General features: G+C 39.3%; 1 protein-coding gene across 2 annotated transcripts in view; it reads left to right on the forward strand.

Annotated features, from left to right (window-relative positions):
• The window catches only part of Prelid2 (PRELI domain containing 2), an 84,590-nt gene that overhangs the window by 114 nt on the left and 58,021 nt on the right, over positions 1-26,455 (forward strand). Inside the window, exons 1-4 of one of the 2 annotated variants that reach the window (XM_027927787.2) lie at positions 393-535; positions 13,156-13,213; positions 17,723-17,796; positions 19,313-19,473. In XM_027927787.2, coding sequence (XP_027783588.1) covers positions 461-535; positions 13,156-13,213; positions 17,723-17,796; positions 19,313-19,473 — 368 coding nt within the window. In that variant the 5' untranslated portion in view covers positions 393-460. Of the gene's footprint in view, positions 1-392; positions 536-13,155; positions 13,214-17,722; positions 17,797-19,312; positions 19,474-26,455 lie in introns of those variants that run through there. The other variant, XM_071612267.1, reaches the window with a different exon arrangement.

The raw sequence follows: 26,455 nt of genomic DNA on the forward strand, positions 1-26,455 counted from the left end.
GTAGTTTATATATTTCTTCTTCTTATTTTTTAAGTGTTGTCAACAGCAGTTTAGGTTTGTCCTGAGACTCCAGGCGGTGATAATATAAAAATATATATATATAAAAGTCCAAGGCTTCCAGAGTGTGGTGTGGTGCGGTGGCTCGCGTGGCCCGGGAGGGGCCCGGTACTGCCCTGGGCCGTAGGGGCTGAGATTATGCTGCCCTGGGTGCCCGGGCGCGCTCCCGTGGCTTTCGGTTCCCGGGCGCGCCCCCCCACCGTCGCCTGCCACCTACTTAGGACGCAGGCGGAAGGGGACATGGGCGTGACCTACTGTCTGCTTCTCTGAATGGACAATAAAGTTTGCAAAGTTTGAAAAGGCAGAGGAAAGTCCACGCCCCTGGTCGCCCGGGCGTGGGTGCCTGTGGCCCCGGCAGAGCTCTGGCTGCTGTGTGCTGGCGGAGGTGTGGTCCGTGGCGGGGATGGGGATCACGGTGGACGTGCACCAGGTGTACAAGTACCCCTTCGAGCAGGTGGTCGCCAGCTTCCTCCGAAAGGTACCAGCCCCCTCTGTCCCGGCCCGGGCTCGCGTTCTCCCGCCCGGTCCCTGCAGCTGGCGCTCTGGTGCGCCGCTGCCTGCTGCGCTCGCTTAGGGGTCCTCTGCTCCCGCGGGAATCCGATCCGCGACCGAACCACCTCTCCCTCCACCGCGAGTGTTGCTTCGGGGACGTGCTGGGAGAGGGAGGGGGGCGGGTTTCCTCGAAGACTCCCGGGCTAGGATGAGAGCAGGGACACCGTGCAGGGCATCACGTCCACACCCCGCCCAACTGAAGGGAGCAGCCTTGGGCAGAGCTTCACTTCATCGACTGACTTGTGGATCTTTCTAGTTAGTTCATCACTAACCCCTTAAAAGCTAACCCCTTAAAGGAGGCTGTTGAAGCCAATGTCCTTATTTACTTAGTATTCATTCTACTACCTCAACACTTTCTCTTTTAACAGCTGTGGGACTTTGAGCTTATCCCTTACCCTCTCCCAGCCTTAGTTTTGTAATCAGTAAAATGGGGCAAATGTAAAATGGTTTTAACTCACAGAGTGGTTGTGAGAATCCAGACAAGATATTTAATGTGAAATGATTATCACAGCGACTGATTATTAGAAAGGGCTCCAAAATATTACTGTTTTTTTGTTTGTTTGTTTTTGGAGGGGGTGGGTACCAGGGATTGAATTCAGGGACACTCGACCAGTGAGCCACATCCCCAGCCCTATTTTGTATTTTATTTAGAGCCAGGGTCTCACTGAGTTGCTTAGTGCCTCACTTCTGCTGAGGTTAGCTTTGAACTAGTGATCCTCCTGCCTCAGCCTCCTGAGCCGCTGGGATTACAGGCGTTGCGCCACTGCTCCTGGCCAAAATATTACTGTTGTTTATACTCTTGAAATTGAGAACCTTATCAAAATATCTCAGGCCCTCTTGCATCCCAGCCTTGGAGTGGACTACAGTCTGGTTCTATCTTTAGTTAGTTCTCTGGTGACTTTGGCCAGGGGTCTTCTCCCCAGGACTTAGTATCCACAAGATGAGGGTGTTTGTAACAGATGATCTTTTAAGTTCCCTTTCAGCTTTCATAATCTTAAGCAAGATTTTAAAAAATTGCTGTTTGCCTTGGGCAGTAGCCCTGGATAGTGAAATCATGTACAACCTAGAAGCAAAGCTCAGGGCAATGCCGGGAGAGATAAAGGTCATTTCTTTAAGTGATAGGGGTTGGCCTCTATTATAGGTAACATAGTTGGGGACCCAGGTTACTGAGGGTTAGAATGCTGGTTAGCATGGTGTTGCTTCTGAGGCCTTTTTTAGAGGGAATGTCAGCATGTTGGTATTGTTTATTGATTCCAGTATAGTGCCTAGCACCTAGTAGGTGTTCAGTAGAAATCTGATAAATGAATGAAAGAATAAATTATGTTCTTATGTAGACTTTGCCTTAGGCCAGGCATTTAGGCTTAAAAAAGGCGTATCCAAAAAGCTCTCCCGTTTGTTAGGATGAGGAGCACTTTAGAATATGAATTCTCTAAGGCCACTTGTGTTAGCTAGATTTCCATCAAAATAATGAAATACCTGAGAGAAATAACTTGTAAAGAGAAAAGGTTTGTTGTAGCTCATGGTTTTGGAGGTTCCAGTTCATGATCAATTTAATTGATACTATTGCTTGGGCTTGTGATAAGACAGCACATTCTGGCAGGAGTACATGGTGGAGCAAAACTGTTCTGAGCCAGGGAGCAAAGAAGAGATTAAGGAGGGAGCTGATGTCCCATAACCCCCTTCAAGGGCATAGCCCCAATGACCTAAGGCACTTCCACAAGGCCCCACCTTCCAAAGCTCCACCATCTCCCAATAGTGCTACCCTGGGAACCAAGTCTTTAACAAATGGGCCTCTGGGGAACATTTTGAGATCCAAACTGAAGACCACCACTCCTTTGCAAAACTCTTCTGGGTTGTTGTCACAGAGAAGTTATCTCTGCCTCCTCAAGACTCAAGAGGTACTGACCATCTACAGGCTCAGATCCTGGTGATGTCTTATTCTCCAATTAGTCTAAGCTCTTTCTGGCCAGAACTCACTCCTGCAGAAGCGCATATTGCAGTGCCACACTCTCATTCATAGAGTACTCAGGAAAATGTTTTTCTTTCATTCAACAGGTATTTTAGATACTGCTGTGTGCCTGCTCTGCCAGGTCCTAGAACACCATAGGAGGACAACAGGCAGGCTACCTTCTTATGAAGCTGATGATCTGTAGTGGATGAGACCACCATTAATAAACGATGAAGTGAACTATAACTCCAGTTGATGATGACACAAGGAAAACACATGGTGTTGTGACTGAGTATGGCAGGAGGCCGGCTAAAGTCCCAGAAGGTGGTCTTTAGGGAGGCTTCCGTGGGGAGGTGGCATTTGTGAGATGATGGCTGAGGCCTAAATAGGAGTTTTCTAGGCAAGTTGTGTGTGTGTGTGTGTGTGTGTGTGTGTATACACATGTGTGTACCCTTTCCATATATTATCACCTTTACTCCTCCCATCAGCCTCAGGAAGTTGTTATAGCTGACTTCCATTTCACAGTATGGAGAAACTGAGGTTCAGAGAAGTTTAAGCAATTTTTTTCAAGTTCCTGCAGCCAGCAGGCAGGATGGCCAGGATTTCTAGCACATCTGCCTCCAAAGCCCATGCCCCTAACCGGCAGGCGCTGCTGCCTTGTGCATTCTGGACACTCAGAAGAGTACTAAAGTAATAAAATATTTCTTTTCTTTTTTTTTTTTTTTAAAGAGAGAGAGAGAGAGTTTTTTAATATTTATTTATTTTTTTTTAGTTTTCGGCGGACACAACATCTTTGTTTGTATGTGGGGCTGAGGATCGAACCCAGGCCGCATGCATTCCAGGCGAGCTCGCCACCGCTTGAGCCACATCCCCAGCCCTAATAAAATATTTCACAATCACCTTTGTGGTGTTCTTCATCTGATCTTGGTCTCCTTTTGTGCAGTCTGCTCAACTGGGTGGACCTGTTGTCCCTTACATAAAGGTACAGCTTTGATGTGTGTTAGGATGAGAACATGGAGTTTTCTAGTTATTCATTGCTCTGTAACAAATCACTCCAAAATTTAGTGACTTAAACCTATGATAGGCTTTTTTTTCTTTTCTTTTTGATGCAAGGGATGGAACCCAGAGCCTTGCATGTGAGGTAAGCACTCTATCACTGAGCTACATCCCCAGTCTCTTTTATTTTGAGACAGGGTCTTGTTAAGTTATTGAGATTGGCCTGGAACTTGCGATCCTCCTGCCTCAACCTCCCGAGTTGCTGGGATTACAGGTGTGCACTACTATGCTTGGCTATGATAGGTTTTTAATCCTCTTGGTTCTGTGCGTTTTTTATGTGTCACGTAGTATAGCTGATGTCACTGCTGTGATTACATTCAGTTAGAATCTGCTATGCTGCTTATATAATGCTCAGCAAAGTGGCTGCATGGTGAATAAGAACCATGGAGGACATTTGAGAAGGTACAGTCCTTCAGAGGTTGCCTGGGAGGAGCTATGTGACTTTCTGTGGTGTCAATAAATCAATTTGTGTTGAGAATGTTCACCTTATATTATTTGAAGCCGTGAACTGGATGTCAGTAGACATTGTTCATTCATTGGAGGGATGGGTAGCTATGGGAAATAGTTTTCACAGTGCTTTCAAAGATTAGTGGCACTATACTACAAATTAAGAAAGGCATCATTTAGGGGTCTTCTCCATGAACTTCTAGAATAAGGGGTCAATGGAAAGTAAATAGAGCTGTTAATGCAAATTAGAAAAGCATCCTCCTTCCTCTAGGTGCTCAGTGGCCTGTGCTCAGTGGCCTGCTTGACTGGAGACCTTGTTCATTAAACAACATACACACCTTGTGTAAAACAGCCCTGCTTTCTCATCTGTAAAATGGTAATGCCTTCTACCTCACCTACCTCCCAGGATGGTTTTGAGGTTGAAAAGTGTAACAGCTTGTCACATATATGCTTTTTTTTTTTTAACACATGAAAGTTTATTTGTCAGAGCTGACAAATAAAGGCCATCTTTGGGAGAGAGAGGCCCCACATATGCTTTTTATAAGCCCCAAATAGTAAGAATTGTCTTTCTTGAAAAATATGCTTTTTTCTTTTAGTACGTGTGTGTGTGTGTGTGTGTGTGTGTGTATTTTTCTCCCATAGGAAACTACTTGATGGAAGCGACAGTCAGATGATGATCTCTGGGAAGCATTTAGTCTGATTTTGTACAATGGTATGTTTGAAGCCACTTTAGAACTGAGGAAGTTCTAGTTTAAATAGAATCTACTGATCTATGACTTTTGGTATGTTAGGACTTGCCTTCCAAGTTATAATACAGTACTATTTTAAGACCTGAAGAATGTTTGCTCTTCTTACACCTGCCTGTTGAATACCACAGGCAGAATTTTAGCTGCAAGATCTCAAAGATAAGAGGTATTTTGAAAACAAACAATGCAATACTCTTTGTTCATGGAACATAGTGTTTCTCCATGAACTCTTCGTGGAGGAATGCTACGAAACCCACAATGGTTTATTCATCAGATGCTAAACTGTACTTTCCATGAACTGGGATGTCAGTGCTCTTGACAGTGTGTTTTGGTTTCTTTCTTTGAATGACTCTTAGCTTTCTAGCTCTCATCCCTCACAGATGTTTCCTTCCTTTTCCTTAAAATCATCTACAAAAAGAACACGTTGTATAGATGGATGTAGCAGTGTGCAAGATCTGACTGCTCTGGAAGCCCGGATAGGCCTTTTGAATGGGCTTGCCTTTTTTGAGCTGGAAGAAAGGGAACTTCTTATATTTCATTTACCTGGAATTTGAAGTCATTAAAAAGGACCTAGAGAGACGTTGTATTGACTGGATTTTCTTGTTTCTTGTTTATACCTACAGGAGGCCAGACAGGTCAACGATTTTCTTATTAGAGAGCCTTTCAGGTGGACTGTGTGCTATAGGCAAAAGACTCACTGTAAGAGTGTAAGCTATCCTGGGCAGGGATTTTCGTCATTTGCTTTGCATATATATCAGGTACCCAAAGAAGGCTCAGAAACATGTCTTTACCTTGAATACTGTAGTAAAACAGACAGATGAAAATAATCTCTCTGCTTCAATACATGACCTTGGATGTTATTAATTCTAGTTGGGAGCCTATGTGCTGAATGAAATGGCATGAGTGTTTACCCCTTAAGCTCATAAAAGGGATTTATGATTGGCTATTTCCATTTAGAGTAGGAAGATGATTGGGTAATTAATAATGTTTCCATTTCTGATCTTATCTTTTCTCTCTTGCAAATCTGACACTTACATGTGTGGAAAATCTCTCCCTCAAGAGCACCAGAAATATTTAGGGTGAGCCTACATTTCCAAAATAAATGATCTGATAAACCATAGGCTTAGCATAACATAATGGCTATTTATCTTTTTTTTTTTTTTTTTCTTCCACATCTGTCATGGCCTTTCTTTACTTCTACTTCCTATTTTCAGTTCTCCTAGAAAAGAAAGCCTGACTTGAAAGAGAAGGGCACAGATGGGAGGAGCAAGGGGTCTGACAGGTTGGAAAGCTGCCATGTGAGTGTGGACAGGTCCATTCATTTTTCTCTGCCTCAGTTTCCTCACCTGCAAAACAAGTAATAGGCTGGGTGCAATTGTGTGCCCTTTTCATCCCAGGAACTGGGGAAACTGAGGCAGGAGGATCACAAGTTTGAGGCTAACCTCAATTTTGTGCGACCCCTGTCTCAAAATAAAAAGGGCTGGGGATGTAGCTCAGTGATTAAAGCACCCCTGGGCTCAATCCACAGTACTGCAAACAAGAATAAAACAAAATAGGAGTAATAGTAACTATCTTCTGGAGTTGTTGGGGAAATTAAATTGGACAATGCATATACTTACATACAATATGACTAACTTAATGTTGGCACACAGTAGGTACTTTTGTGTGTGTGGTGGGGATAAACCCACTGCCTCATGCACTACTAGCCCCACAGTAGTGCTTTTAATGTTCTTCATAAATGATGGGGATAATAATAATTTATTGAACCCCTTCCATGAAGCTGAAAATGAAAAACTGAGAGAAGTAGTCTGTACAAATCTTTACTAACTTGGAGTAACAAAGGGGAGTAAGCATGAAAAAAGATGCACATCTGAATGGTAAATTATTTTTAAAATGCCATTTAAGTAATTTTTAAGTGTGCTTTGAAACTTATCTAGTAGAAACTGTGGCTTAGTGTATGAAAGGGGATTTTTAATTATCAAAGTATTAATAGTTATACATTCATTAGGTTTTTTTATTTGGCATTCTAAGTCTGCACTGTTTTGACCCTGGGAGATGTGAAGATAAATAAAATATGGTCTTGTCCTCAAGGAGCTCATTGTCAAGGGAGATGGAGAAGAACATACTCAGTTTTGTGATAAATGCTTTCTCAGGGACGATATTGCAGATCTGTAGTATAGGGGCAAGATTCATATTTGAATTTAAGTCTATAAGAGTTTTTAAAGTATCTAGAAACAGTCTGTTACCTTCTTTAGGAGTAAACGTTCCCTCTAGTCCTTTCTTCACCAATACAGTGCTTTCCCCAATGTGAGTGAAAGGGAAGAACCAAGGAGCTGTAGTATTTTCTACAAATTCTGAATTGGTAAAGCATGTATTAGAGAAGTTGAAAGCATTATGTTCGAATGATTTTTCAATCATTTAAATGTTTTCGGATTGTGGATAGTTGCTAGAAATAAACCTAATGCTGCCCTGCAGTAGATCTCTCGAGGCAAAAAACCAATGTCTTGATTCATTCCTTAGTTCCACAGCCAGCTGTGTTTATTGAGTATGAGCCTGGTGCTGGTGTCAGACTTTATAAGAGCTTCTTTCCTTTAATTCCTGTAACAACTCTTTGAGATAGGTGTTTATTTTTGTTTTATGATGAAGAAACTAAGGCAGATCAAAGACGGTTTGCCCAAGACTCTCACGAATGCACTTCTAACTCGGTCTCTTGGATACTAAAACTCATTCTGTTTTTCGACATTGTGTGTCTAAATAATTTTAGTTTTGGGCTGGGGATATGGCTCAAGTGGTAGCGCGCTTGCCTGGCATGCGTGGGGCACTGGGTTCGATCCTCAGCACCACATAAAAATAAAATAAAGATATTGTGTCCACCTAAAGCTAAAAAATAAATATTTTAAAAAATTTAGTTTTATTTTTAAACCTCTTAAGTAGAAATAATTTGACAGTCATTGCAAAACCAAATTATTCCCTTTCTCACCTTCCCCAAACCACAGCAAAATTTTTATTTTTTATTTATTGTTTTGGTGCTAGGGATTGAACCCAGGGTATTGTGCATGCTAAGCATATGTTCTACCACCGAGCTATATTCCCAGCTCCTAATTTTAAAACCAGGATGTTATCATTGCTTAAATGCTAGTAACTAATTTAGAGACCTATTCAGATTTTGCCAGTTGTCCACTAATATCCTTTTTCTGGTCTAGGATTTAGTCCAGGATCCCGCATTGCATTTAATTGAAATGTCTTAGTGTTCTTGGTGGTGGGCAGTTCCTTAGTTTTTCTTTGTCTTTCTGGATCATGGTGCTTTTGAAGAGTGCCAGTCAATTATTGTGTGACTTTGTAATTTTTATTTTTACTTTTTTGGCTTTGCTGGGAATGGAACCCAGGGTCTTGCACATGCTACACAGGTGTTCTACCACTGAACCACATACCTAGCCTTTTGATTATAAGTTTAAAAACTTGGGGTTAGCTGGGCATGGTGTCCTCTGACTATAATCCCAGCTTCTGAGGGGCAGAGGCAGGAAGATCGTGTTTAAGCCCAGTCTGGGCAATTTAGTGAGACCTTGTCTCAAAATAAAAAAAAATTATAGGATCTGGGGATATAATGCAATGGTAAAGCACCCTTTGGTTTATGCATTCATTTAAAGTTGAGATAAGAGAATTTTCCTCTATATTTCAATTATAAACTATCCTTTCAAAAAACTTCACTATGCCATTTGCTGATTATTGGGACATTTTTGAAAGAGAGGCTGCTGTGATGTTGGGTGGCCTTCGTTGAGAACTGTAGCTTGTTCAGGGCAGGACCTTCAAGGAGCACCTGGAGTTTACCACCCTCACTTCACCAGAGGTGGCATCATGGTCTACATGTCTGGGCTCCTTGTCCTTTGTTCTTTCTGCTTCATCATTATGTTGGCATGAAAGACCAATGAACAGCTACTCAAAATATCTATTGACTTAAATGTTTAGTCCTTGATCATTCAAGTTTTGATTAATCAATGACTCATTTGATCTTCATGTAAAATCAGGTTTGCTTTTCTTCCAAGATAGAGTATTTCATGGAGCTCACAAAAAAGGGATTTGGCACAGCTCATGGTGGTTTCTTTCTGTGGCTAAACACCAAATCTCTTTTCAGCAGTTTTATTCCTTTGCATATACATGTTTGGAAACAGCCTGGGTAGCAGATTCCCTTAAACCTTATAAAGCAAATATGTATATGCTAATATGCAGACTTATTTTAGGTCCTCATGGCCTCCTTTGCAGGACTAATCAGAGATCTGTTAGCTCACCTGCTACCGTATTCTCCCATTTGAAATTTGGTACATATGACTCCTTTTGAGGTCATTGACACTTTTGTGTGTGTGTGTGGAGGGGCAATATTACAAAAGGAAGGCACTGACTTCTGAGCTTTTTAGAAAGTTGATACTTTAATAACTTCTAATTTTTGAGAGTAGGTTTTCTGAATTATGAATTTTACCCTCAGAAAATAAGAAAATTAAATGCCGTTTCTTCATAAAGCTTCATCCACAGTTGTATTGAATATTATTTCTATAATTAGACAAACTCATTTTTTTTGGTCCTTATTTTTCCCAATTGTGTTGGTTTTAATGTATACTCCTCCCGCTGCATCATTTAGTGTTTGGCCTCTGACCTTTTAATAGGTAATAAATAAATAAAAGCAGGAGTATATGGCCACCAAGGAAAATCTACATTTTGCTTTTGCTAGACTGTTACATATACTATGTATGGTGATTTTTGAATAGAATTATATCTTGGGAAAGGGAAAGGAGTTATCTTATTTGTTTTGGAAAGAAAGTAAAAATTATAAGTAAAATAAAAATAAAGTCAATTGCACCTTGAAAAATCCCTCAAATCACCCATAAAACATCTTATACCTAGTGATTGTGTGTAGCTTTATGGGAAATTCTTATGCACACTGCAGATTGTGATGTGCTGAACCAGGTTCAAGGAAGACAAGGGCTTTTGGCAGAAATCTAGGTGGTCAGACAGACCACTTTGCTTTTAGGAGAGACTCCAGTGTGGAATGGGAAAGGGAGAGTCCCAGTGAGACCCTGCTTGTCTGGGGGCTTCACACCATCAGGTTTGTAACAAAAAGACTCCATGTCTTAATACTTATTAAAAGTTTTTTTTTTTTTTTTTTTTTTTTTTTGGTGTTGGGGGGCAGGGGACTAAATGAGATCATGTACATGGCAGCCTCTATCTAATGCAGAGCACCCTGCATGGACAAAGTTAGATGCTCAGTGAATCTTCGATTGAATAGATTCTGATCTGGCTCAATGAATTACATATCACACTGGGCTTGAAAAGGTTTTCAGAAAAACCTGGCCACCTGTTTACTGCCTTTCCAGGTTGGTGTTCCTGCTAGTAATCTCTTGGAGCACCTTCCCTTTCTCAAATCCTTATTATTGGCCTTTAGATAAATTTTCATGAATTAAAACATGAATATTCAAGTTACCACAAGATGGCGTAAGATCCTTTCTAGTAATGCCAGGTAGGAGGAGCCTCAGTTCAATATTTCTTTAATTAAAAAAAAAAAAGTTAAAATATGTGCCATTCATGTCATGGTGTAATGGTATTTAGCTATTGCACATAAACCCCTCATTTCTTTTACCAATCTTGTATAGAAATTTGAGGCTCATGCCTGTAAAATGCCAAAAGTAGTTGTGTAGGAAAATGACTTAAATCTTGCAAATGATTATTTCCTACAGAGAACAGTTCATGGTGGCTATGTTCAGCTAATAAGATTTCCATTTTACTTTTGTTATTTACAAACATTGTCTAATGAATGATCCTTAAGTATTTTACAATGCACTGTTCCATGGGTTTTCATTTGCTTATTATCCTTCAGTCTGCTTTATTTTCTTCTGAGCAGAACTGACCTATTTATTTATTATTTGTTTTCCCAATTAACCTATAAATCCTGTAAGAGGCTACAGTTTTGTAGCCACATGCTATATCCTGAGTGCCTGGAACAGTGTCTGGCATGGTATATTCTCAAAAAAAAAAAAAACAAAAAAAAACTTGAATGAAGAAAAACTAGAGAGTTTTCACTATTATTGAAACCAATACCTGTGTATTAGTAAGCAGATACTAAGATTATGTAAAATCATGAGGTATTTGAGTTTACAGTCTTTAGGAATTTTATTGACAACTCAGTGAAGTATCAGAACTTGAAAACTTTTATTACTACACTTCCATGGTGACTATATTTCTAATTTCTTCTGTGATTTAATTCAGTGTCAACAACATGTAGCATATTTATAATATGATATTCAATGAGGATTTATTTGTGGGTATACAGTGAGCAAACCAGAATGTAGTACAGGAAACAATCTTAGTTACTTTAGTGTGCAAGTTACAATTCTCACACATGCACACATGCTTCCCAGGCCTTGGGAGTCTCGGATTCTCCCCTGCTTCAAGGTTCTCGTGTAAATGAAGGACTCTTGTGCTGAGAAGTTGAATATCTAAACCAACTCTTTTGGACATGGGTCTGTAAAGGGCTAAACTTCAGAAAACCTGTTGTTTTAATTTTGAGCACTTCCTTTCCAGGGATAAAATGAATGTTTTTAAAGCAGTTTATAAAAACCATGTTTTTTGGTCTGGGAATGTAGTTCATTGGTAAAGCATATGGAAGGCCTTGGGTTCGACTCCCAGTACTGCAGAACAAGCGAACGAACCAACAAACTATGTTTTTCATCAGTTAACCAAGATTGCCATTGCCAGAATGGAGATGGGAGTGACATTGCAATGTGGAAGGTCTGGCGGTGTTGAGACAGCTGAAGAGTGAGAAGCTACCTGCTTCCCAGACTAGTTCCCGAGGTCACTCACTCACTCAGCAAATAGTTATTGGGAGCTTCCCATGTGTGCTGGTCAGTGGAGAAACGGGAATAACTGAAACAGATGACATCCCTGCCTCATAGAACCAATGTTCTAATCTAGTGTCTTTCTGCGGCCACAGATATCTTTAAGCATGTGTGAAAGTGACAAATCCTTCTTCCTGAAAATCAGCTGGTCAGACAGACTCTTATAAACAGAGAGACAGGTGTGCAGGTGCAGGTACACACACACAGACACACACACACCGGTGCCTGCAGCTCTGCTTGGAAAGACCCACATGCACAATTTCCTATTCCATTTTTCAGGATTTGGGGGACTTAAAGCTTAAGTTCTTCAAGTGAATGGCCCCTCTGCTCTCACCCCTTACTTTACCTCTTGCTCAGCATTTTCTGTTGCCCTGAATAAGACTTTCTGCTAATTTCCTTTTCAGATTTGATCACATGAGAGGCAGGAAACCTGGGGAGGCCTGGGCCCAGGGGCTCAGGGCCACCTGATTTATGACTTTGAGGGAGTCACTTCTGATCCCTCCACCTCTCTTTCCACATCTGAGTAATGGAAAAGGTTGGGTTAAAGTAACTGGCGAGGTAATTTCATCGTAGGGTAGGAGGACTGGCGACAGGCAGAGAGTATCTGGGGTAAATTACATTATCTCAATATATTACTCATGAATTCTTTTGAGCAAATAATTTAATTTACAAACCAATCCTTATTTCTCACATATGAAATGGAAAAAAAAATAACACTCACTTCATGGAATGTTTTGGAGAATTAAATGAGATAAGGTATGTAAATTGCCAAGGACAAAAATGGTAGCTATTATAAACCTTATTACATCCAAATTGTCTTTCAAGATAATTCAATCAGCAAATTAAATATTTATAAAGCACCTACTATTTCCCTGGCATGGTATATGTCTATGATCATTATCCTGGGATGCTAATCCAGCTACCAGGCAATGGTTATAGGACAGTAGTGAAGGAATTCTTTCCATATTTAACAGGCCTGGCTTAATTTGCTCACTCCAGCAGGGGCCAGCTGGGTGACTTTAACCAATCCAATCTTTATTCAGTATCCATTTCTGAAAAATGGGGATAACGACTTATAACCCATTCCTAAGAGAACAGTTGTTGAATTTACATGGGATCATGCAATTAAAGCATTTAGACAGTGCCTGGCACGAAGAACTCTCTTGATTTACATTAGTCTGGCTCAGTATTGATAGTATTATTATTTGTTAATTAGTCTAACCTCACCCCCCTACACATACCCAGGGCTATGTTAGAACTAAATCTTCCCTGGATTTCATACAAGTCCAGGCTTCTCACTTATCCAGGCCCAATAATGAAATTAAGATCCTTGATTTAAAACTGGCCTTTACTGAGAGGTTGCTTGGCAAATATTTATGGATCCTGCAAATAGCTGTGGTTTCTATGACCTAATTCACTTTGGTTAAAGATGAATTGTAATTCTTCTTTATGTTTTTTCATTTAGTATCCAAACCCCATGGATAAAAATGTCATCTCTGTAAAAATCGTGGAGGAAAAAATAGGTAAGTCCTCTGAGTGTACCCACTCATCAGTGATGATTGTGAGGTGACGCCAACTTTTGTAAAGATGTATGTGTGCATATGTGTGCATCCTGTTTTGTCTTAAGTAATTCTCTTGTCACTTTCAATGGTAAGACTGAACTGCAAGCTGGCTGCGGTGGCACATGCCTGTAATAACAGTGGCTTGGAAGGCTGAGGCAAGAGGATCATGAGTTCAAAGCCAACCTCAGCAACTGAGCAAGGAGCTAACGACTCAGCAAGATTCTATCCCTAAATAAAATACAAAAAAAAAAAAAGGGCTGGGGATGTGGCTCAGTGGTTAAGTGCCCTCGAGTTCAATCACTGGTTCAAAAACAAAACAAAAGTGAGTTACATCATTGTAATAGGTAACATTTTGGGTTACTTAAAATGTTCTAAGCACTCTTACTTTGATTATTTAATGAATGAAGACATTGATATATAGAGAGGTTAAATAATTTACCCTAAATCTAATAGCTATATCTTTATCCTATGATTATGTATTATTTTGTAGATGGCAAAACAGGTGTGATTAACAGCATATTATGAGATGTGAGCAGAGAATGGTTAGATTATGGACTCATAAATGTACTTGACAGTGTGTTTCAGTGTTGGTTAGACCGATGATGGCTCATGATGCCTGTTTTGGGGATTTCTATTGAAATATATTCACACCAATTTATTTACCTATGACTGCTTCCTTTCTGTAATGGCAGAGCTGAGTTATTTTCAGCAGAGACCTTAATGACAAATTATTTATGGCTCTTTTCAGAAAATTTCTGACCCCTGCACTAGAGCTTAGGCATCTCTCCTGTTCTTTGTCATTGCCATCCTCAGTGGAAAGGTTGTCCCTGCCGTTTGAACTCGAGGAATGGACAGCATAGGAAGCTATGACAATATACGTCATCAATGCACAAATGTTTGGAGATAACCCAGACTGCTGTCTAACATGCCCTGCAGCCTTCTTAGAAATCATGAGATGCTCCTGCTCTGAGGCCCCCTCTGTGCTTGATAGATGTAAAACTATCTTTTGTTTGTAAGGGTATTTTCTGTACTTCTATAGTTAGATAAATATATTTAAAAATTGTTTTCTCAATGTAGGATTAAGTTTTTATCTGGCATCAGACACACCTGACTCCCAGTCCTGATTTGTTACTACCTCCATAGCTTAACTTTTGGCAGGTTCAGTTTGTTCATCTGAGCTCCCAAGTAGTAAAATAATCTGGTTTTTAGGTTGTTGTGAAGATCAACATTGAGAAAACAACATGCACATTCTAAAGTGCTCTAGGAGTATTCATGATAATGTCTGTCATTGTCAAGGGCATCTTTGCCTCTGAGAGTAGCTCATCCATTTTAAGAGTGGGGATGACATGGCCAGAGGGAGTGCCAACAGGCAGATGGTTGTACAATAATTCTGGGCAGTCAGGATGTTTTCAGCCAGGGTCAGCACTGTGACCTGCAGTGTAGTTGAGTTCCAGTAATTCTCAGAGCAAATAACAGCACTTCAAAGTTTGTCATTTTCTTTGCCTCTGTCTCCCTTTTCCTTAACTCTCATTTATTGTGTTTTTTATATACCTGGCACTATTCTGGAAACTTTTTACAAAACAGAATCATTCTGTTCCCAGGGCATCAATTCCTCTATGAGCAAAGAGTATGGCTTATATAATTAGTTAGCTGTAGGCTTAAACTCTGGTTAGAAATCTGTGCTTCAAAGTGTGGTATAGATGCTGACAGAACCAGATTCTACATCTTTTTTTTTTTGGTACCAGGGATTGAACCCAGGGGCTCTTAACCACTGAGTTATATCCCCAGCCCTTTTTGAGATAGGCTGTCACTAAGTTGCTGAGGCTGTCTTTGACCTGGCAATCCTTATGCCTTAGCCTCCCAAGTTGCTGTTATTACAGGTGTGCACTACCATGAACAGCTTAGATTCTCCATCTTAATGTAAAACATTCTCTTTATTGGAATTGAGCAGGAGGCTCACAGGCCGTCGTCACTGGAGCATTGACATTGATAATCCTGAGTAGCACACAGTTTGTGATTCTTTATCCTTGACTTTAGCATGTGCATTGTGAGTTGTTCTAAGTTTCACCCTCAATGCTTGATCATAGATAAAGAATACCTGTGACTTGGCGAAGAAGAGTGGTGAAGGAAACTGAGTTTTGAGTTAAACATTTTCTCTAGGAATTATACATATAGAAAATTGAAGTTGACTTTAAAAGATTTAAGTCAAGAATATCTTTTCTTACTTAATTTTTTTTGAGTGTGAAATTTTCTTTTTCTTTTTAATTTTTTATTGTGGGTTGTTCAAAACATTACAAATTTCTTGACATATCATATTCCACACTTTGATTCAAGTGGGTTATGAACTCCCACCTTCACCCCATACCCAGATTGCAGAATCACATCAGTTACACATCCATTGATTTACAAATTGCCATACTAGTGTCTGTTGTGCTCCGCTGCCTTTCCCATCCTCCACCCTCCCCCCTCCCCACCTCTCCCCTCCCCTCCCCTCCTCTCTCTCTACCTCCTCCACTGTATAACCCTGAGGGTCTCCTTCCATTACCATGCAATTTCCCTTCTCTCTCCCTTTCCCTCCCACCTCTCATCCCTGTTAAATGTTAATCTTCTTCTCCTGCTCTTCATCCCTACTCTGTTCTTAGTTACTCTCCTTATATCAAAGAAGACATTTGGCATTTGTTTTTTAGGGATTGGCTAGCTTCACTTAGCATAATCTGCTCTAATGCCATCCATTTCCCTGTAAATTCTATGATTTTGTCATTTTTTAATGCAGAGTAATACTCCATTGTGTATAAATGCCACATTTTTTTTATCCATTCGTCTATTGAAGGGCATCTAGGTTGGTTCCACAGTCTTGCTATTGTGAACTGTGCTGCTATGAACATCGATGTAGCAGTGTCCCTGTAGCATGCCCTTTTTAGGTCTTTAGGGAATAGACCAAGAAGGGGAATAGCTGGGTCAAATGGTGGCTCCATTCCCAACTTTCCAAGAAATCTCCATACTGCTTTCCAAATTGGCTGCACCAATCTGCAGTCCCACCAGCAATGTACAAGTGTACCCTTTTCCCCACATCCTCGCCAGCACTTGTTGTTGTTTGACTTCTTAATGGCTGCCAATCTTACTGGAGTGAGATGGTATCTTAGGGTGGTTTTGATTTGCATTTCTCTGACAGCTAGAGATGTTGAGCATTTTTTCATGTACTTGTTGATTGACTGTATGTCCTCCTCTGAGAAGTGTCTGTTCAGGTCCTTGGCCCATTTGTTGATTGGGTTGTTTGTTCTCTTATTGTCTAATTTTTTGAGTTCTTTGTATACTCTGGATATTAGGGCTCTATCTGAAGTGTGAGGAGTAAAGATTTGTTCCCAGGGTGTAGGCTCCCTATTTACCTCTCTTATTGTTTCTTTTGCTGAGAAAAAACTTTTTAGTTTGATTAAGTCCCATTTGTTGATTCTAGTTATTAACTTTTGTGCTATGGGTGTCCTATCGAGGAATTTGGAGCCCGACCCCACCGACTGTAGATCGTAGCCAACTTTTTCTTCTATCAGACGGCGCGTCTCTGATTTGATATCAAGCTCCTTGATCCATTTTGAATTCACTTTTGTGCATGGCGAGAGAAAGGGATTCAGTTTCATTTTGTTGCATATGGATTTCCAGTTTTCCCAGCACCATTTGTTGAAGATGCTATCCTTCCTCCATTGCATGTTTTTAGTCCCTTTATCAAATATAAGAAAGTTGTAGTTTTGTGGATTGGTTTCTGTGTCCTCTATTCTGTACCATTGGTCCACCCGTCTGTTTTGGTACCAGTACCATGCTGTTTTTGTTACTATTGCTCTGTAGTATAGTTTGAAGTCTGGTATCGCTATACCGCCTGATTCACACTTCCTGCTTAGCATTGTTTTTGCTATTCTGGGTCTTTTATTTTTCCATATGAATTTCATGATTGCTTTCTCTATTTCTACAAGAAATGCCATTGGGATTTTGATTGGCATTGCATTAAACCTATAGAGAACTTTTGGTAATATCGCCATTTTGATGATGTTAGTTCTGCCTATCCATGAACAGGGTATATTTTTCCATCTTCTAAGATCTTCTTCTATTTCTCTCTTTAGGGTTCTGTAGTTTTCATTGTATAAGTCTTTCACCTCTTTTGTTAGGTTGATTCCCAAGTATTTTATTTTTTTTGAAGATATTGTGAATGGAGTGGTTGTCCTCATTTCCATTTCAGAGGATTTGTCGCTGATATACAGGAATGCCTTTGATTTATGCGGGTTGATTTTATATCCTGCCACTTTGCTGAATTCATTTATTAGCTCTAATAGTTTCTTTGTAGAGCCTTTTGGGTCTGCTAGGTATAGGATCATATCATCTGCAAATAGTGATAATTTAAGTTCTTCTTTTCCTATTTTTATGCCTTTAATTTCTTTTGTCTGTCTAATTGCTCTGGCCAATGTTTGAAATTTTCTTTTCTAGATGAATCAACAGGAATCATCTATAGAAAGAGGATTGCAATCTGCCAGAATGTGATTCCAGAAATTTTAAGAAAGGTAAATTCTTTACAAAATTTAGTCACAGTAAATGTAACACTGAGTAGCTTTTAACAGTTTTGGAGGGAGATATGAGGCAGAGCCCTGGACCGTCCTACTCCTCCCACCTCATTGCTCCTTGGAGGAGGAAAGCTTTTTCTTATCCACCCTGCTTTTGGCAGATGCTGCTGGAGACTCTTTGTCCCTGTCTCTACTTCTTCTGTGAAGGAATCTTAATGGATATAGAGATGTTCTACGAGTATTAAAGATACTTTTGGCATTTTGCATGAAGTGATATTGTTTTCAGTCTGTATATGGCTAGAAATGACTCAGGTAAACATGATTGGAAGGGGGAAGTTTGTAAATATTTAGTCTGATAGTAAAGAAGTTAAAAGCTCCAGTTTCCTAATTCACTGTCAGAGACGAGTAATTTCTGAGAGTATAATGTTCCTAGTGCCCTATGTAAATCTTTTTGTGTATTTCTGTGCAATAATCTTGTTGATCGTGAAATCTTCATGACAGCAAATTGTTTTCTCTCTTTGAAATCCTTTAAGCACTCTGGTGATTCTTTGTTGGAAAAAGGTGAGTGGAAAATTTTAATCACTTGGCTTGAACCATAGAGAGACTCGTGACAAGAGTCTTTTTACAATTATTAGGAAGTAAGAGGAAAGCATTATGATACACACGTCTAAAAATGCCTCAGATGGTTGTTTCAACCTGCAAGAGATTCTATGTGTGATTTAGAACTCAACTCGGCTCCTGCTGATTAGCTTGCAAATTAAATTGCTGCGCCATACGTAGGGAAAACGGCAGCTTCCATCACTTCCCTATCGTGGATTAAAAGACTCTGTCACATTCTTAGTAGAAAGAAAGCTAATATGTCAGTGAAAATGAACTTTCTTTTATTTTCCAGATGGTAAAATGTGTTACCCTGTAGCAGCAAATTATTACTGGCTTTTTCCACAGAGTGCATACCCTGCCTTTGCCCTATACACTCACTTTGAATCTATTATTTAGAAAGGCATTCAACTTTGTCTTGTATCTCAATTCTTAAATAATTTAAGGATACCTCTGACTTGTACAATTCTGCCTTTGTAGTTTTCCATGTCTTCTCCACCTAGGAAAGCATACAGTTCTAGGTATTGGACAGAGTTTAAAATGAAGAAAATATTTTATCAGGTAGCACCCTGCATGTGAGCCTGTAAGTGGGCCCGATTAGAATCCATCAATTTAAGAAGGCTATAACCAGCCCTAGAGGAGACACGAAGGAGGCTGATAATTTGCTTAGTGTTTAGCAGTTAGGGAAATTAGGCCAGGCACCATATAGCTGACATAAATCCTGGGCCTTTTGCACGTCTTTGCCGGCTCTTGGTAAGGTTGTAGTGTGTTTGATTGCCAGGGGCTCAGCATCGGTGGGCCATCGTCTGTATGTCAGGGGATCTTGTCCTCTTTATTCCCCAAGACTGAAAGCAGCTCTCAATTCCCTGCATAACTTGAACTTCTTAAATTGAGAAAGACATCCTTCCTCTGTTGGCAGGTGAGCATTTTAAAGGTCCCTAGTATCCAGTTAGAAGAGGAATCGTGGCTCAACCCTCAGGGAAGAAACATGGCTATTCAGAGTCACTGCCTTACGTGGACACAGTATGCATCCATGAAGGAGGAGTCTGTCTTCCGGGAAAGTGTGGAAAATCCAAATTGGTAAGGTCACCTCTGTGTGTGTGTGTGTGTGTGTGTGTGTGTGTGTCTGTGTGTGTATTTTGGGTGCAGGGGTGCACAAATGAGCATGTGTATTAAAAAGCTATGATTCTGTACTTTTGACTTCTGTTTACAACTCCATAAATGCCATATAATTAGTTTCTTGATCACATAAGTAATAAATGAGTAAATATTTCTTTGGAGGAAAAATGGTGGAGCTCAACTCCTCTGACCATCTCTTTCAATTTTGGTGTCTTGTCAACCTCTCCAGAGGCAGTAGAATATTTTAATTTGTATAATATTCTTCTAGACCTTTAGCACTTAAGTATAGGGCATTTACATAATGTAATCATAAAGGCTGAATATATGGTTTTATATATTGCTTTTACATACATGATTTTATACTGTGTAAATTATTTTACAACTTTTTTTTTTTTTGCTAAATGGAATGTTTCTGAGCTTTATCCATTTGAGACATATATGTATGTATATATCTGACGTATTCTTTTGCATAGGATTCAAGCCTGTGACTACTCTACATTTTATTTATTTACTTCCTTTGTGATAGACATTAAGATGGTGTCTAGTTTCTCTCTTTTACAAACAAGAACACAATATCTGTGAAGCATATGTCTCTTATAGGTGATCCCTTATACTATATTTGAGCATTGCTCTGTGTAGAATTTTTAAATGTTGCCAGGTTTTTTGAGAAATCATTTACATACAATAAAATTTACTCATAGTTTAGAGTTCTGTAAGTTTTGACAAACATGTATAGTTGTGTTGCTAATCCTACAAATAAGCTGTTGCACATTTAAGATATATATTAATTATATATTACAAGACAGTTCAATAGGATAAAGAATATTCTCTTTGACATATGGTTCTGGTACAACTGAATATCTATATATGAAAGAATGAAGTTGGACTCCTACCTCACACCAAATTTAAAATTAACTCAAAATGGATCAAACAACCTAAATAATAAAAATGCTAAAGCTATAATATACATAGAATAAAACAGATATAAATTTTTGTGATCTTATATTAGGCAATTTTTTTTAGATATGACAATAGGAAAATAATGAAAAAAGTTAAAGCTATAATATACTTAGAAGAAAACAAATATAAATTTTTGTGATCTTAGATTAGGCAATTTATTTTTTAGATATGACAATAGAAAACTAAGCATCAAAAGAAAAAAACCATAAAATTGACTTTATCAAAATTGAATAAAAACTTTTGAGTTTCAAATGGACACTGTCAAGAAAGTAAAAAGACAATCAGGAGCATGGGAGAAGAAATTGCAAAACATATATCTGATAAGAGTCTAGAATTCATAATATGTAGAGGACTACTACAACTCTATAATAATAAAAGGACAGTCCAATTAAAAAATTGACAAGATATTTGTATAGAGAGTTCTTAAAGAAGATACATAATAGCCAATAACCCCCACAAAATTTGTGGGGATTATTTGGGAAATGCAAATAATAAACCACAGTGAGATACATTTCAGATTTACTAGAGTAGCTATAATTAAAAAGACACATAATAGTTGGGCTGTAATCCCAACTGAGGGATTAATCTACTGTAATTGAGAGGTTGAGGCATGAGGATTGTGAGTTCAAAACCAGCCTCAGTAATTTATCAAAGCCCTAAACAACTCAGCAAGACCCTGTCTCAAAATAAAAAACAAAAACAAAAACAGAAAAACAAAAAGGGCTGGGAGAGCTGGGTGTGGTGGTGCATGCCTATAATTCCAGTGGCTCAGGAGGCCCAGAAGGCAGGAGGATTGCAAGTTCAAAGCCAGCCTCAGCAAAAGTGAGGCGCTAAGCAACTCAGTGAGACCTCGTCTCTAAATAAAATATAAAATAGGGCTGAGGCTGTAGCTCAGTGGCAGAGCACTTGTCTAGCATGCATGAGGCACTGGGTTTGATCCTCAGCACCACAAAAAAATGAACAAATAAAATAAAGGCATTCTGTCCATCTACAACTACAAAAAAAAAAAAAAAAAAAAATTAAAAAAAAATACAAAATAGGGCTGGGGATGTGGCTCAGTGGTCGAGTGCCCCTGAGTTCAATCCCCAGTACAAAAAAACAAAACAAAACAAAACAAAAAAACCCCAATAACAATAACAAGCATTGGGATGGATATGGGGAAACTGAAACTTTTATACATTACTGCCAGGATGTAGAATTGTGAAACCACTATGGAAAACAGGGTTTTAATGTCTCAAAAAGTTAAATATAGAGTTACCATTTGGCCCAGAAATTTTACTCCTATATGTATATTCTGAGAAATGAAAACAAATCTCCACACAAAAACTTGTACAAACATTCATAGCAGCATTATTCATTATCCAGAATATGGAAACAGGCCAAATGTCTAGCAGCTGATGGATAATTAGCTAAACATAATATACTCATAATGGAATAAAAAGGAATGCTTATTTATGTTACAATGTGGAAAACCTTTAAGGATATTGTGCTAAGTGAAAGAAGCCAGTTAAAAAGGCCACATATCATGTGGATGGATCATCCATGTATTTGAAATGTCCAGAAAAGGTAAATCCATAGAGTTAGAAAGTAGATTAGTGATGGCCACTGGCTAGTGAGAGAGGAGAACAGGGAGTAACTGCTAATGAGTATGGAGTTTTTTTTTTTTGAGGGGAATACAAAAAATGTTCTGGAATTAGTGTTGATGACTTTCCAACTTTGTGAATATATTGAATTTCACTAAATTGTACACCTTAAAAAGCTGTATCTTAGCCAGGTGTGGTGGTGCATGCCTGTAATCCCAGTGTCTGGGGAGGCCGAGACAGGAGGATTGTGAATTCAAAGCCAGCCTCAGCAACTTAGGTAGGCCATAAGCAATTTAGTGAGACCCTCCCTATCTCTAAATAAAATATTAAAAGGGCTGGAGATGTGGCTCAGAGGTTGAGCACCCCTGGGTTCAATCCCCAAAACCAAACCAAAAACAAAACAAAACAAAACAAAACCAAAAACTGTGAATCTTATGGTCTATAAATTATATCTCAATATGAGAAAAATTTATAGGGCTTGTTCTCAGGACATGAGTGTTTATGTTTCTATGATAAGAATTCTGTAGACTGGGTGATGTGAACAACACACACCAATTTCTCACTGTTCTGGAGCTTAGGAAGTCTAAGATGTAGGCACCTACAGATCTAGTGTCTGGTAAGAGCCCTTCCTGGTTTGCAGATAACTGTCATCTGTCATTTCCACACATGGTAGAGAAAACAAGCTCTTTCTATTTTTATAAGGACACTAATCCCATGATTGGGACTCCTTCCTTATCACTTCTGATAGATTTAATTATCTCCCAAAAGCTCTATCTATCTCCTAATACCATCACATTGTGGGTTAAGGTTTCCCAAAAAGAATTCTTGACAGGTATGTGTGTGTGTGTGTGACATAGACATATAGTCCATAACATACAAATTGTGTCACATTGTCTTCCAGTGTGTTAATAAGACACTAATTTGCACTTATTAACAGCACATAAGAATTTTCATTTTGCTATAAAATACCCAGCACCTAAATTTTTGCCAATATAAATGGTAAGAAATAATTAATTCCTTGGAAATCAGTTTAAAAACAAAAGTAAAATGTCACAAGCAATAAATTTTAATAATTATTGCTGTGAATTATGATTTCAGGAGATAACTTACTGTGTTTTTGTTATTCTGTATGGTTTGATTTTTTTTTTGTTATGCACCTTTTCATGGAAAGAGTATAGCCCTCAAGCCCAAATTTATAACTAAAATGCCCAAGTCTAAAATCCATTCTTACAAGTCCAGCACTTTTCCAAATCATTACTGCTCCCATAGCTTTTAGACATAGAATGATAATTCTAGGATGTTCCAGCAGCCCACTGGATGAATGAGAATGTCAGGTCTTATTAGCGTCACAGGTGGATTTGCTCTGAAATACCCCTGGTTTTTATTTCTTAGTTTCTCTCATGGCAAGAGCTCACATAGGACATAGATGGTTGAGATTTAGTGTAAAGGCTATAACAGAGAATAGAACTCTTTTCTCTGTTTGTAGAAATTGTAAAAGAATGGAGTTGTTTGATTTTATGCAAAAAAGTCTTCCATTTCATCCATTCTATTTTAGCCTTGATTTTTGCAGGCATTTGGGCTATTGGCTAGTCTTAAAAGCTGAACTGAATCTTTATTCACTAGAGTAAAATGGTAATTATTCCTGAGAATCCATTAAAAGCATCTTTTAGGAACTTTTTCCTCTCTCTCTCTGTGTGTGTGTGTGTGTGTATATATATCTTTGTGTGCGCACACTTACGTTTAATTTTATTTGAGACAGAGTTTCACTAAGTTGCCCAGGCTGGCCTTGAACTTGTTTCCTTTCTAAACCTTCCCAGTAACTAGGATCACAGGCATGTACCACTGTGCCAGGTTCTTTGTGTGTGTATGATTAAATATTTAAAATAGTCATTCTAATTTTGGAAAAAATGATAGAAAATATTGACCAATTCTGGGAACAAAAAGAAAAAAACAATACTCTTTACCTAGAGTTAGTTATCTGTTTATATAATTTTCTTGGTCCATTCCTAATTGACACTTAAGCTTTTTGTAAATGAATTTTTTTAGATATCACAAACAGTGCTGTAATGAAAATCTCCAGAGTCTGTAGTTTTTACACTTAATCACCTTTTAAGGTAGATTGAGCAAAGTGGAGTTTCCAGGTCAAGGTTATGTGCATTTTTTATTTTGGTACTTATGGTCTGACCTATAAAAAGTTTTGATCAATTAACACCTTTTTTCTTTCATCTATTATGACCTGATCCACTCCAAAACACTATATTTTATACCATCCACATAGAAGACTCATACTTATCCACACCTAGTATGACATCAAGGTCTAAGCTAGATCCTTCATGTGTAGCTTTTGAGGCTTAGTTTAAATAACTTGGTCAAGGTGATACAGTTAGTAAACCTGAGGCAAGATGTGAATCCAGGTACAGAGTTCACCTCAAGTGAAGGGTTGAGGAAGGAATATGGGAATTTACAAAAGGTGGGTTTATCTGAGACCACAGAGTTCTTTGGATCCCAGGTCTGGAGAATGGGTTTTGTCCTTCATCAACAAGTGGCCACATGAAGGCTTCTGAGTAAGGGCAGCTGTGTAGAAAGCTCTGAACCAGACTCTAGAGTATGTTTTCTTAGCTCTTGATGTGGATTTAGAGGCATTTAGGCGGGCATTCTAAATGAGTGGGTAATCTGGGAGTGGGGAGGAAGTCAAAGAAGAAAGACATGTTATTATTTTCGCTTCCCTCCTTTGCCAGAGGACGTGAGAGTAATGACCAGCCAATGTACACTGAAAATGAAATATGGACAGTTTTTTCAAAGGGGGAAGAAAAATACCCAAATTTGTCATGGCTGCTGAACCTAAAATTAGACTTTCAAGCTGTATGCTGGTTAGCAGGTGTGGATGGGTGGCAAGAAACCAGATGTTACCGTCCCTGTTCATGGCCTACTAGCTCAATTCAGAGATGGGCTTGAAATCGGTTTCCTGTAGATCTGACTAGGCTTGCTCTTTGTCTCTTCACAGAGATCTTATTTTGGCTTCCCACTGAAGTCTCCACAGTTGTGACATTTGTTTTCTGACAAGAGCTACATTGGTCATTTTCCCATCTGTTTTCTCAGACAACTAGATAGTGCTCCCACTCTTACTTTTTTGTGGACCTGGGGATTGATGCAGGGTCTCGTGCATTTCTAGACAAGTACTCTACCACTGAGATACTTCCCAGCAACCCCCCCCCCCCCCCCCCGCTTTTTTTTTCCTAAAATTTTATTTTGAGACAGGTCTCATTAAGTTGCCCAGGCTGGCCTTGAACTTGAGATCCTCCTGCTTCAGCCTCTAGGATTACCCATGTATGCCACCAAGCCTGGCACAATTGGATATTTTTAATGTGCTTTCTTCCTCTGCTAACTTTATTTGACATTTTTCCCACTGTAGTTTTTATGGAATGGAATTTCCATCTTCTTTGGAAGGTAGAGTGATGTGCTATTTTTTATTTGTCTAACTCTTCCAGAGCCCAGGTTGTCACTGTGCCTCAGAGAGCTCCTCTGGTACTTACTCTATCACTTTTCCTGGATGAAGTAGGTTGCCTTTTGCTGCAAATAACAGAAGCCATGACTCAAGACAGTAACAGCCCTCCATTACTTATGTTTTACTATATGCCTGGTACTGTTCTAAGAGGTGTGTGTGTGTTTGTATACAGTAGGTTTAAATATATCAATTCATTTAAAATTCATAATGACTCCCAGGTTGAACTCTTATTGTCCCTATTTTATACACTCAGGCTTAGAGAAGTTAGTAACTTATTCAGGGTAAGATGGCTAGTAAGTGTCAGAATCAAACCTGGGCTCTTTGGCTTCAGAATCTGCTGTTGACAACTATCATGCCTTTCCTCTCAGCCAGGAACCGTTTTAGCTCAGAACTAAGTGGGCTGTATTTGCATACTTTTATTCTTTTGGCTCTACCTTTCCCTATACTATTCCTCTGTGTGTGTATGCTTAAAAATTTAAAATAGTCATTCTAATTTTGGAAAAAATGATACATGCTCCCCCCCCCCCCATTTGGATTCCTGTTGAAGCTGCTGTCAGCATGCTTCTTTGCTTCTTTGCCCACATTAGAGTAATAGAACTGTGAGAGGGAGAGAACCTGTCTCCTAACACATGGGAAAAGACCTTTCCCTCAAGACCAACTAAGTCCATTTAGATCCCCCGCCCCCACCACCAATACAAGTGATCAGAGGATTGCTGTGGCCAGAGAGGCCCTGGCCAGTCAGGATCTGCCCTCAGGGCTGGGGTGAGGTCAGTGCCCTCTGCAGGACATGGACTTAGTGGAAGAGTAACTGGAGTGTAGAAGAAGGAGCACTGCATGCCTTTCTTTCTATCCCTCTTTTCTCTTCAGTGGTACCTATTGTCTTTGTTTTGCTTTG

The sequence above is a fragment of the Marmota flaviventris genome, chromosome 5 (genome assembly GCF_047511675.1).
Source record: "Marmota flaviventris isolate mMarFla1 chromosome 5, mMarFla1.hap1, whole genome shotgun sequence".
Taxonomy (NCBI): domain Eukaryota; kingdom Metazoa; phylum Chordata; class Mammalia; order Rodentia; family Sciuridae; genus Marmota; species Marmota flaviventris.